Consider the following 13,536-nt stretch of genomic DNA (forward strand, 5'->3'; position numbering starts at 1 on the left):
TCGTCAACACAGTAATTTTGGAAATGACAACTCTTTCTTGATGACGGGAGGAGCTTCCAGGGAGGAGAGGCTTGACGATTTTAAAGGAAAACCCAGTTGATGAGACTAAAGAGATGTGTGTCCTGAGGGGGGACCTGTGGTGATGAAGCATCACTCCCTTTGGAGGAGACTGACCCATCCCCTCGGGGCTGCTGGTCGTGCCTGTCTGCAAGGGCTCAGAGGCTCACCAAAGCCACAGCCTCAGCCAGACCTTGCCTGGTACTTCCCCCCACCCACCCACCACGGGGCGGGGGAGTAGAATCTGTACTGATTATTCTAGACCAGTGGTTCTCAACCAGGTGAAATTCTGCCCCCTTCCACACACCCTGGGGACATTTGGCAATGTCCAGAGACATTCTGTTATTACAGTTAGGGTACTGCTCTTGGCATTTAGTGGATAGAAGCCAAGAATGCTGCTAAACATCCTAAAAATGCACAGGACAGCTCCCAATGACAATTAATTGTCTGGCCCCAAATGTCAATAGTGCTGAGGTTGAGAAACCTTGTACAGGAATGCGGCAACTCCACTGGAGCTGTGGCCAAGCCCAGGTGTGAGGGAGAGAGAAAAGGAAAGAACATTGGTAATGAAGACAACCTTCAAGGTTCCTCAAGGACCCTACCAGATCTGCGCCAGGGTTTTCAAGACAGGAGAGTGGAGTAAGTGACTAGCTATGCCATGTGGTTTCAGAATTGTTAAATTTGCACTTGAGTAGAGGTGACATCAGATACCTTGTGTATTTTATTTTTTCTGTTACTATACTAGCAGCATTACCAGGGCAACCTTGAGACTCTTCAAAGGTTCACTTTAATTGTTCAGTGTCTAATATATACATTTTAAAAACTGTTCAACAAATGGAATTGTATTGTGCAAGACTCACTCTACCCTAATCTTTAAATCAGCACTTGAGGTGGAAAGAGTGTCCTGAATCTGTGTTTTAGACAGAGGGCTGAGCGGTCATTACTGTAACATGGCAAACACAGGCCCGAACCAGAAAAACTGCCTGTGTGTATGACTGGCTTTCAGCCACATCTGAACTCAAAAGCCAGAAGTGTTCAGAAGGATTCAGATTCACAGTGGGGCTATTCACCCTGGTTCTGGTATTTATCGTGCCAGGTGACAGAGTGGGTGTAGTGTGTTTCGTTATAAGCCGAACTTAAATTCAGCATCATGAGAAAGTCTGGTGATTGATGCTGCAATTTTGAATACCTGTCTCCCTTTGGATTCTTTAGTGAAGCTCATGGTATTTTTCACATATTAGTTTTTGATTGGCAGTTTCAAAATTTTGTGAATGAAATGTGTGGTTTGTAAGAATCAAATTGTGAATCTCCACATAATGCACTGAGCTCCAGTTCTCCGCCCAGCCCAGCAGTGGGTCCATCTATGTGCACCTCTCTCTTCTCCCTGCAGGGCAAGATTCACTCGAGGGGAGTGATTGCTTGGATGCTTTTGCATCTTCCTAATCAGGAGGGTCCTCACTCCTGACACTGCTTTACTGAAGCTTATTTGACACAACTCAAAACCTTACTGTGCAGTCAAATCTGGCCCCTTAGACTCTAAAGAGGAAAAAGCAAATCACTCCAAGAGAAAAATGCCAGGTTTACAGAAGAGTAAAAATGGAGAAAGTCAGTAGATGGTGAGCTGGCAGGCCAGAGGTGTCACCAGAGAAGAAACCTGTACAAGGCTATTTCTTTCTTTTTGTTCCAGAAATCCAGTTGTCAAGTCACCATCAAGCATGGATAATTACAAAAGCAGTTTTGATAACTATATGCTATATATATTTTATATAGCAAGAAAGAAAGAGAGAAATTTCCTCTTAGTAAAATATTCACTTTTGTCAACCCTAAAAGGTTTTGCTGGTGACCCTGTTGTAGCTGGCAGGAGTTTGTTTGTTTTCTCTTGTTTTAAACGTGTGCAGAGTAGAAGCCATAGCATTCTCTCCTAAGAGCTCGTCATCGGGTGGGAATCTGTTCTACACAGTCTGCTTGCCTTGGCATTCGCGTTTTGAACACTGAGCAGGCTTCCACCAGTCCCCGTTGTGACAGTGACAGATGTTACATTCATCCACTTTCACTTCAATGCCAGCCGGAATGATCGTAGTTCCTGCAAAGCAGTTTGGACCTGGAACACATACATAGGCTGATTAGTTGATTAAGTCTGAGAGGCTCCCTTTCTTTCTTCCCGACCCCAATAAAAAGAATCCAACCCCCAAATCCATGAACGCGTAGGTCAGACTACTCTTAACAGTGTATCTTTAAGGAATTTTCTAGTCATCTCCCTTAAATGCAAACTTTTAACTCCTACTGTCTTTTGCATACACCTCATATTCCCCATGTATGTCACACATTCAAAAGAAAAAAGATCCAATGCTCAAAATGTCTTAGGGTCTGTTACTAAGTACATGCAATTTTCTAAAGTAAGGTAAGGATTAAACTCTATTTGCTTTATGCTCTGGGGTGTAAATGCTGCCAAAGTGTCCCCTGAAACCATCTAGCATGGTCAGCATCACTTGTCAGTACCCTGTGGCCTGTCCTCTCCCTTCCCATGGTGGGTTTGAGACAATGAACTCACTCATTCCCTGGTTTTAGCACTTCCCTAAGCCCAGTTCCTGGAATCCCAGCTTGTTTCTTGATAACAATGAATAATTCATGACCAGATGATTTATTCATGTCCCAAACAAGCTTTGTTAGAGGTTCATTTGATTTTTGTTAATGGAGTTCCTTTAATCTGCTGGTTATCTATTTCTTTAAAGAATGACCCAAAGGTTTGGCTTTTGTAAGTCAGCAGGAATTTTATTTTACTTTTTCAGATTCAGAAAAGCTTTACTGAAAATATCACTTGTTTGTTAAAGATGGATGTTTTTTAAAATTCACCAATCCGTTTTTTACTTCTTATCTTTCTCCTCTTTTCCTTACTTTCCTTTTATTTTCTCTGGTTTTTTGCCCCCTTTGGTTTTTGTTTTCTTTTAACCTTCCCAACGTAGAAATGCGCATGTTCGGTATTGGTGATAGTATTTCTCAAATTTAGATGGGATAAAGATTGCTTCCCAAGGTGCAGTGGATTATAGCGGAGTGATGCAAATTGCTGTTTCTTAGAAATGATTTGGTATAAGTCTCTGAGGTACGTATTTAGATAAATAGAGGGAGCACTGAGTTGTGTCTACTAGTGATTTATTCATCCAGCATTATTGGCCACTTGCCATTACCACTACAAAGTAGCATGGCAACATACATTGACATCAGTGCCCTACTTTCATTTGCTTACCACTTGATAACGATTTACGAGACTATCTTTACCATGAAATAAATGAAATCGGGGTGATTTGTAGTTCACTTCATAATTGGAATCTTGCCTTTCTAAAAATGGTAACTATTACATTACAGTGTTGATTTCTCAACACACAACTATTCAATATGCTACAGCTTTAATCACCATTGTTTCAGAGCTCCCGGAGCTCAACTGTGCATTTATTTACCAACTGCGTTTACGTACCTATGCCTTTCCTTCACTCAGGTGGACAGACACCTGGGGTGTGTGCCTGGGCATGAAGAGCCAGCAAGAATAGGAGGGATATAATGGGTCCACACAGATAAATTAAACAGCTTAGTGAGCTGTCTTCTTTCGCCCAGGAAGTGCTTCTTCTTAAGATGCTGTGGTTATAAGCTCTTGGCCATCTTAATTGCCGATTATTTAAGGATCACTATATCAATTCCATAAGTTTTAGCGTTTAAGTCATTGTTTGATAGCCTGAACTGTCTTTGGGTCTACACCTCCCTGAGAAAATTCCACACCAAATCATGAATGTGTCCTGTTATTAGAGAACTTGGCAAGGAGTCTTCTTCAGAACGTAGCTGGTTATCCCATGGCTGCTGTTGACAGACCTCTCTCAGCCCTGCTGGTTCTCAGCCAGACAGGGTCTGACCACAGCCATACTAACTTCAGAACTTGAACTAGATGAACACTAACTACTGTTTTCCCAGAACTAGCCCAGAGAAAGCAATAGTCTCTCTCTTTCCACTTCTCCATATCCAACCAACTGTTTTCACCCTAACTGTATACTTTTAACTTTTCCAGATGGGAAAATAATTTATTTTTTCTAAACAGTGGCTCCCAAACAAAGAAGTCCCTGAAACAGAACAGGTAGAATGTTACCCAGAAAGAGTTTTCCCAGCTTCTTTTTTTTTTTTTTTTTTTTTTTTTGTGGTACGCGGGCCTCTCACTGTTGTGGCCTCTCCCGTTGTGGAGCACAGGCTCCGGACACGCAGGCTCAGCGGCCATGGCTCACAGGCCCATCCTTTCCGCGGCATGTGGGACCTTCCCGGACCGGGGCATGAACCCGTGTCCCCTGCATCGGCAGGCGGACTCTCAACCACTGTGCCACCAGGGAAGCCCTCCCAGCTTCTTGAAAGCATTTGGAAATGTGTCAGTAGAATCTTCACACACTCTCTCTCGTCTGTCTCCCTCTTTCTCCCCCTCTCCCCCCCCCCTTTTCTCTCTCTTTTTCTCTCTTTGTGTGTGTGTGTGGCACACCACTGGCTCACAGGGGGCAGGTTCATCTCAGTGGAACAATAAGAGAAAAAGACAGGGATGGATCTTGGTAAAAAGAGATTTCTAAGTCATTGTGCTTATCTTGAAGAGGGTTTTTACTAGAGCTCTGGTTTTCATATCTGCCCCTTTTGGCATATGTTGCTACCATACAGTGATCAGCATGTATTTGATCCGCCTCTGTACATCATTTCTTAAAACTCATTTAGAATTCCTGCACTCTCAGCTCAGGAAATATTAGTTTCTATTGATTGACAGAATGAAATGAAAGATCCTTTGCATTTTGCCAGGATTGACCAGTCAAAGGCGCTGCCTGTAAATAACATAGTAACCTCTGGACAGTCTACTTGGCAGCCAGAGGTATTGTACAGAATCAAAAACTCCTGTTTGATCTCATTAACAGTGATTTTATAAGCACCCGTCTGAGAACTTCAGGTGTAACTAAAGCAAGCCCCATATTTGCTTGTTAATAGCCTTATCTGCTTAAAAGTGATTTAGATAATTGTCAAGCAAAATGTTTGGCACTATTTAGAAATTCTTCTGGTTTTGGCCCTTTTTCCTTAATAGTGCTGACAATAAATGCTATTTGCTTTCAGCGTGTGAGTGTCCTACATGAATTCCTTACATAGGAAATCTGTCCTTCTATCTACTCTCTTCCTTTTATTTGGGGGCTGATTTCCTTTTGTCTTGGTTTACGTGAAAGAATAAGTTGCTTAGAAGAGTGACCTCAATGGCAAAAGCAACAAATTTTAATGCTGAAGACTTGGAGAGACTCCAGAGGGTGCAGTGAAAATGATTAAACTGAAGGCTGGCAAATAAGACCTCTGAGAAAAGGTTAAAGGGATTGGAATTATTTAATCTAGAAAGAGAAGACAAAGGTATAACTCAGCTCTCAGGGGGTGAAGGCTTATTATGTGAAGAATGGTGACCAAATATTCTATCTTCTGACACCCAGAATAAGTGGAAATGGAGATGCATTGATTCTCAAGGAATTAGAAGCACACACACAAATTACTCAGCGAACTGAGAATTGAGTGTGGCAGTTGCCAATAGTGTGGTGAGGCCTTCTCTCTCAGAGATCTTTCAGAGCACAGGAAGTCTCATCTGTTAGGTAGATTGAAATTGTCAGTTCCTTGAAAACAGGAATGGAGTATCTGTTATTTCTGATGGTCCAGGCCTAATACTGTGTCTTGCAAATATTAAAAACTCAGTATGTGTTTGCTTAACTGAATGAAATAGTATGAACTAACTAGTTATATATTGGAAGCAAAATTATTTTCTGAACTTATAGATCCGGCCTTACATATATATCAGGCCTAACCCTAGTAATATAGAAATATTTGACCCATTGAGGAAGTTGGAAGTTGAAAAACCAATGGGTTTAGAATGATGAGTGTACTGAGAAGTGACTGGGAAAACAGTGGTGTTCTGAAGCTGGGGACTCTTGTTGGCTTGAGAGAGCCATTATTAAATATTCAGGAATTTTATAACCTTGTTGATATTATTTTGGTAGCTTGAAATTAACATTTGGGAAGTATTTATGCCACTAAAATCAGCAAATGCTACAAATCAAGATTTTAACTCCCCCTCTCCCCACCTGAGAGCCAAATGGTGTAATCATTTATATCACTAGGTTAGGGCTCAGGGTTCAGGGCATTACTGGGAATGTTAAAAGCAATGGGAAGCCAATAAAGTATTTAGGTAGGGGTTCGTGTGTGTGTGTGTGTGTGTGTGTATGTATGTGCACACATAAGCATCTGTGTATATGCAGGCACGTCGATAATCATGAAGTAAAGACTGATTCCATAAACTGCACCAGGGTCACCATGTGATTGGTCCACAGTGCACCCATCTTTGGACTGTCCATGATGTCTCAATGGAGGTAGGACCTTTGAGATTGCAGACAAAGAGTAGAACCCTCACAGGCCCTGGCCACTGTGTGATTCCTTTCTCCTTTGCTCTGAGGCATTAAAAGTATCTGCTAAAATGCTGGGGTAATATTAAATTAGCATCAGCAATTAACACATGAGCTTGAATTAACTGATCAGATTACCCCTTATAGAAAGTAAGGTCCTAAGGGAAAAAGCACCAGGAAACGTGCAATTTCATCTGGAAAAAGGCAAAGGGTTGTTGGGGGGAGCAGGTAATTGCTAGGAAGACAGTTTAGCTGGAGTCTCTTAGGGGATCAGGGTCACTTTTAATCTGATGGAGATACTGGGCTGTTTGGGGAATTGGAGGATCCTATCAGTCAAGCAACAAACCAGTCCTGGATAAGTCAAGCATAAAAGCACTAATTAAAGTTGTATGTAGAGAATATCCAGAATAGCCCAAAGAACCACGCCTGGAGGTAATACAATCAGGAACAAGGGCCAATATCATGCCACAGATATGACCCAGTGAAGACACACCTTGGGTGCAGATATAGCAGCCTGCTCCATCAATATTCCCAACCCAGGACCCTGGATGCTGCTATGAGGACCATCAGCAGAGCTAGCTCCCTGACCAGTCTTGCCAGGATGAGGATTGTGTAGTTCTTCTTGAAGTCACTAGCTTTCAGTGGAAAGTGTGCAGCGGGTCAGCCTGGGGACAGAGCCCAGTCAAACTCCTGCACCCTAGCTGCAAGGGAGGCTGGGACATGGGTACCTGGCATTTGTAGCTTCTCTAGGGAGAGAGAGACTTTCTTCATACATAGAGGTTTCCCCAGTCACAGGAAGGAGGCAGTTGTTCATTTCTGATGCTAAGATGGATGGGGAGAGGGGTCAATGAGGGCAGATTTCATCTGCTTCAAAATTTTTTCTCTGGGGCTGACTGCCAGTGTGCTTGTCTAGCAATCAGGTAACAAATATTCAGAAAAAGACCACTCTAAGCATGAGTGATACAGCTGTTAAGACAGAGTCCCTGCCTTCAGGGAGTTGACATTCTAGTGGGGTGAATCAGACAAACAGTAGAAAAACAAACAGGACATTTCAAGTCATTCTGAGCTATGAAGAAAATAAACAAGGCAGTGTAGTTGAGGGCCTAGACCCAGGGAGGGAACATTCGTTAGAGTTTACAGAACATATTCATATATGTTTTCTTGTTTCATATTCACCATAATGCTGTAAGGTGTCATCACGAATCCCATTGCATACATGAGGAAAGTAAAGCTCAGAGAGATGAAGGGACTTGATAAAAGGCAGAGAGCTAGATAATGGGAGAGCTTAAATACCAACGGTCTTATTCTGACTACTTTCCTCAAGGAGAGGCTTTTCTATGTGTCCTATCACTCCCAATGTCAGCCAGGATGGTACCCTTTCCTGTTCCTGACTCCCCAGCTTGCTCTGGTAGGAAGCTCAGATGAGATCCAGATCCAGTTGGCAACAGTGAATTCAGTGAACACGTTGGGAGTTCTTTTTAAGAATTTTCACGCACAACCCTATTTCCTCCTCACATGAGCTACTATTTCCTGTGTATTATAGGTCAGACAATGAGACACGGAAGTATCAATGACTTTCTCAAAGTCACACAGCTAGTGAGTGATTGAGCTGCGACCCAGAGCCATTTTTCTAGGCTCCGTCCCAGAAGTCAATCTTCCTGTGAGTAGGAGCTACTTTTCATTTCCTGCAAGTTTTGTAGGTTTTTTTTGTTTTGTTTTGTTTTGTTTGCGGTACGCGGGCCTCTCACTGTTGTGGTCTCTCCCGTTGCGGGGCACAGGCTCTGGACGCGCAGGCTCAGCGGCTATGGCTCACGGGCCCAGCCGCTCCGTGGCATGTGGGATCTTCCCGGACCGAGGCACGAGCCCATGTCCCCTGCATCGGCAGGTGGACTCTCAACCACTGCGCCACCAGGGAAGCCCTTCTTGCAAGTTTTAATAGCACCTGGGATGGTATGGGATGGATTAGAGGGAAAAGGTTAGGATGTTTAAGTTCCTGTTTAAGTCTGTGTGTTTGTGTATGTGTGTGTGGGCATGCACACATGTGTAAGTAAAGGGAAGGTCTGGCTACACAGTCCCTGTGGGGCAGAGAATTGAGCCCCTCCAGCAGCATTATTCAGCTTCTTCTCCATAAGTGCAAAGCAGGAATTGCTCCCAAGAAGCAGTTGTAGCTGAGAAAAAGTGTGGCTCTAGCGATCGTCTCCAAAGGCCACCAGGCTGGTGCTGAGATCTCTCAGTAGGAGATGCCCTGTTCTTGTTGCCCCAAATCTCCTTCCCAGCCAAGCCTCCTCCTTCCCAGAGACTTGGAAAGCCAGGATGGTCATGACCATTTTATAGGCACTTCTGGATTATAAACTGGTATATGGCGTCCCTGAAAACCCTCCTTCTGACAACAATTTCATATTGCCTGACAGGCCTTTTTTAAGTATTGCAATTTCTGGCCTTGATTTGAAAATTTATTATTGATGCTTGGTGTCTTTTAGAAATTGGCTGTAAACGATCTTCCTGCTGAATAAATGAGGCAGATTCCTATTGTGTTAGGCTATAAACATCCTATATTTATTTGGCAGGGCATCTAAATCATTGTTTCAGCAAATAGGAGGCTTGTAGGCATCAGTCTGGGATTGAATTGGATTGGAGTATGTTCATCCTTTTAACTGATTTTAATTCTCTGCTTCAGGAAATCTGACAGATGTTATTGTGCTACCAAAAAGCAAGTAGGCTTCCGATCAGGTGAACCCATTTCCGACTATTAAAATCTTGGAGAAAATGTTTCTAGCAACAAGTAATTAGAGCTGATTGCAGTGAAAATTGAACTAAGTGACTGAAACCTGCCCAGTAGCACATTCCAGTGGCCTAGTTAGGCCTGGACAGAGAGCAGAGATGAGATTCAGGTTGTTAATGGGAGCTTGCAGACTGGAGAATGGGGTGCTGCTCTCTACCTGCTTCTAGACCCTCATCCCTATGTTACTTTCCAACTATTTTATTAAACCTGAGAACAAAAACTTCCTCAGATTAAGGTGGCAAGTCAGGAAGGATTGTTTTCTCAGAGGCTGCCCAAGAGGTGCCTGTTAATCATTTTATTTGAAAATTCAGTACTGCTGAACTCCCACACAAATTTCAGTGTGAGGGCTCTGGAGAGTTTTTTGGCCCTTAAGTATGTAAGATTTATAGCATGGTGCTCCTATTAAGCAAAGTCCGAAGACTGGAGCAGAGAGAGGAAGGACAAGGTCAGGCTACACAATAGAGGTAAAGGTTGGCTGCTTTTTTCCTAATTCCAGGCAAATCAGCAGCTGTGAGAATCTGGAGTCATTCACAGTCTGCATTAGCTGGCCCTATATGTCCAGTCTCACCTTCACCAGGATATGTGTGGTCAGAAAATGGCTTGGTTTGCTGTTGTATAAAACACTATCTGGTGAGTTTTTGCTTCAAATGATGAAATAGTCTCAGCCCAATTTTCCAACCTTAAACCAGCTGACCTCCCCTTGTTAGAGCTTTCAGTGTTTTTCATGTTTCTTCTCAGCAATCCTAAAGGTAGAAAGAGCTGGTATTACTCTACCCATTTTACAGCTGAGGGCACTGAGTTTCAAACAGAGAGGAGGTGAGGCGATTTACTACTTACTTATTTCCCAGGTGAGGCACTTTATTTCGAGGTGAGCAGATAGAACTCTGGAGTCATACTGTCTACATTTCAGTCCTCCTTCTGCTATTTCCTGGAGGTATCATCTCAGTGTCCTCAGCCATAAAGTGGGAATAATATTAAAATAATAAGAGTTTTTACCTTATGGAGATTTTGAAGAAGCAAATGAATTAACGTGTAAAGTACTTAGAACAATGCCTATCATGAACTAACAATAAATGTTAGTTGTTGCTATTTATCATTCTCATTATTATTACTACTTGAGTTACCATCTGTGCTACTTTGCATAGCTTATGGATTCCAGGACCTTTGATTCCTAGTCTGTGTTTCTTTTTTTAATTTTAAAATATCAGTGAAGAAATTAATATGGTTAATGTCAACCAGTATTTTTTGCAAAGTGAGTGGATGTACAACAAAAAAAATCATTCCTATGTGGATTTTCCCCAGCTTTGTTTACTATTTACCAGGAAGCCAGACAGTTGAAGAGAACAGCTGAATAGAGAAAGCATGACTGGGGAGAGTTAAGGGGAGATATATTAGTCTGAACCAGTTGTTGACTGTGGAAGAATTCATTAGGAAATTGATTTAAAAATGATTTGCTTGGATGGTACAGACAACTGGTTTCATTTGTTGGAAATAAAGAGCCCAGATATGGTGGGAGAATGTCTAAGGTAAAGGCTAACAAAGAGATTGAAAACTAATTTATTTATTTATCTATCTATTTTTTAATTTTTTTTTTTGTTAAATTTATTTATTTATTTATTTTTGGCTGCATTGGGTCTTCGTTGCTGCGCGGGCTTTCTCTAGTTGCTGCGAGCGGGAGCTACTCTTCGTTGTGATGCGTGGCTTCTCATTGCGGTGGCTTCTCTTGTTGTGGAGCACGGGCTCTAGGGGCGCCAGCTTCAGTAGTTGCAGCACGCAGGCTCAGTAGTTGTGGTGCGTGGGCTCTAGAGTGCAGGCTCAGTAGTGGTGGTGCATGGGCTTTGTTGCTCCACGGCATGTGGGGTCTTCCTGGACCAGGGATGGAACCCACGTCCCCTGAGTTGGCAGGCAGATTCTTAACCACTGTGCCACCAGGGAAGTCCCTGCAAGCTAATTTAAAGAGAGAGTAGGAAATGATAGCTATCTATGGATTGATCAATTTATCTACCTATCTAACTAAAGGTTTCTGCTTTTTTATAGCATTTTCTTAGTGCTTAAAAAAAGGATAATGTGTAAATGCCCAGCAATAACAGAAATAATGAATGAATTATGGTACTCCACTTCATAGACTCTTCTGTAGCCATGAAAAAGAATGAACTATAACCTCTAGCTGACTTGCAGGGATTTTCATGAATTATTATTGAATAAGAAAAGAATTATGCAGAGAAGTGGGTATAATATCCTGTTTAAAAAAAATAGACAAACTTCTGTGTGTACATTTGTATAAAATTATATGAGGATGGAGGAAAAATAAAGAAGCACAAATACTAAGTTGTTAATGTGGATTATCTTGCTGGAAGAAGGGATTGCTGATGGGGGAGGAGATGGGGATAGGACAAGTAGCAGGAGGAAAACAAGTGCATCATGAAATATTTGGTTCTATATATAAAAATAAAGAGAAGTTTTAGACTGACATGTATTTTAAAATCAATGTGTACATTTAATGCTGTAATTGTTCCTTTTTTCCTTTAAATCTGTTAAATCGATAATATGTCTGACAACCAGGTACATCTTAAAACTGAGAAAATGTAGTGAAAGTCATAGAAGTGGGCAGACCATGAAGAGCCCTCAGTGCCCCAGTTTTCTTGACTCTAAACTTCTATGGCACTGCTGTCCACGATAGCAGCCACTAGCCATATATGCCTATAGAGCACTTGAGATATGGCTAGTCCAAAATGAGATGCTCTGTAAATGTCAAAAACAGACATCAGACTTCAAGGAATTAGTAAGTCTTTGAAAGTAAGAGAAAAGGAGTAAAATCACTCATTAATATTTTTTATATAAAGTATGTGTTGGGCGACAATATTTTGGATATATTGGGTTAAATAAAATGTATCAATAAAATTAATTTCATCTTTTTACTTTCTAATGTGGCTAATATAGAGAATTGAATTTTAGGAAATTTACTTAAATTTGAAACTAAGTTTAGAGAATTTAAAACTCAGTGTACGTCTCACATGATATTTCTATGGGGCAGTACTGGCTCTAAGGAATTACAAAAGGATGAAGAGGTGTTAGGAATGGCCAAGAGGAAACTAATTTTTACATAATTTGGGAGGAAGGAATGCTAGCTATTGTGGAAAAGGGCATAACTTTAAGACAGACGTTCTCAAAACATGCTCCCTTGATCAATAGTATCACTGAGAATATCTTTGAAATGCAAATTCTCCAGCCCCACCAGATACCTACTGATCAGAAACTGTGCATATGGGGTCCAAGATCTGTGTTTCTGTGTTTTAATAAACATTCTAGGTGATTTTGATGCAGGCTAAAATTTGCTTTAGGATAAGGCTTAGATAAAAGCTGTAGAAGATAGCGTGGTTAGTCTGAGTTTTAGAAGATGCCTCAAAATAGACTAAGCTTACCCCAATGGCAGTGAATTCATCATGCTACATAAGCTTTTAGCAGTGGGTCATTCCTGAGGAGAAACTCTGAGCAAGAAAATGGTGGTTAAATGCTTCAATTACTTTCAGATTTCAGCATCGGACTCTGAGCTGTCATTATTGTGTTTCTTTGTTAAGTGTGATTTTTATCCACACGATAGCTTTGAGAATCAGTCATGTGTGAAACTTGGCATTTGAAACCATTCTGGATGCTTTGATGACCTCACTTTCCAAAACCAAGTTGGTTATCACTGGAAAGAAAATAATATATATTTATCTTTGGGATAGAAACAGGTTAGAAAAGATTGTACTACTCAGTTTTATCTAACTTTCATATAAAAGATAGAATTTCTTTAAGCAACAAACTTTCTATCTCTGACAGCGAATTTAGTATCTTTAAAACTGCCTACCTCATTGATGAAAAAATTGCAAACCTATTTTCATTTCCTTAAAATGCTTGAGTGAATGTACTAGAATGGAAGTAGTGTCCTCACTGTGGGGGAGGGGCATGGGACATGGAGTATGCTTGTCAACAAAGTGGGTACCGACACACACACACACTACCACACAGCATACTTCATAATGGAGATGAAACAGAAAACTTTCCATTTTCATTTTCTATGTTCAAAGACACAAAATGTCTTGCAACCGAAAAAAAAAAATGGTGATGAGCAGGTTATTTCATTAGTGGATCATATGACCAAAGGTACCCTATTGACATTTCCATGATTTTCATGGTAATGAATTACTTGGCATGCCATGGGTAAATTAAGAAACAAAATGGCATTTTCTTTAATGTTCATCTAACAATGCCTGT

General features: G+C 41.3%; 1 protein-coding gene across 1 annotated transcript in view; it reads right to left on the reverse strand.

Annotated features, from left to right (window-relative positions):
• Positions 1–2,009: 2,009 nt before the first annotated feature.
• Positions 2,010–13,536, reverse strand: part of VWC2L (von Willebrand factor C domain containing 2 like) — a gene marked incomplete at its 3' end in the record, with an annotated part of 149,977 nt that continues 138,450 nt past the window's right edge. The window contains exon 3 of the mRNA XM_082631277.1: positions 2,010–2,158. Coding sequence (XP_082487403.1) covers positions 2,010–2,158 — 149 coding nt within the window. The remainder of the gene's footprint in view (positions 2,159–13,536) is intronic.

This window comes from Mesoplodon mirus, assembly GCF_964341445.2.
Source record: "Mesoplodon mirus genome assembly, chromosome: 8".
Lineage (NCBI taxonomy): Eukaryota > Metazoa > Chordata > Mammalia > Artiodactyla > Ziphiidae > Mesoplodon > Mesoplodon mirus.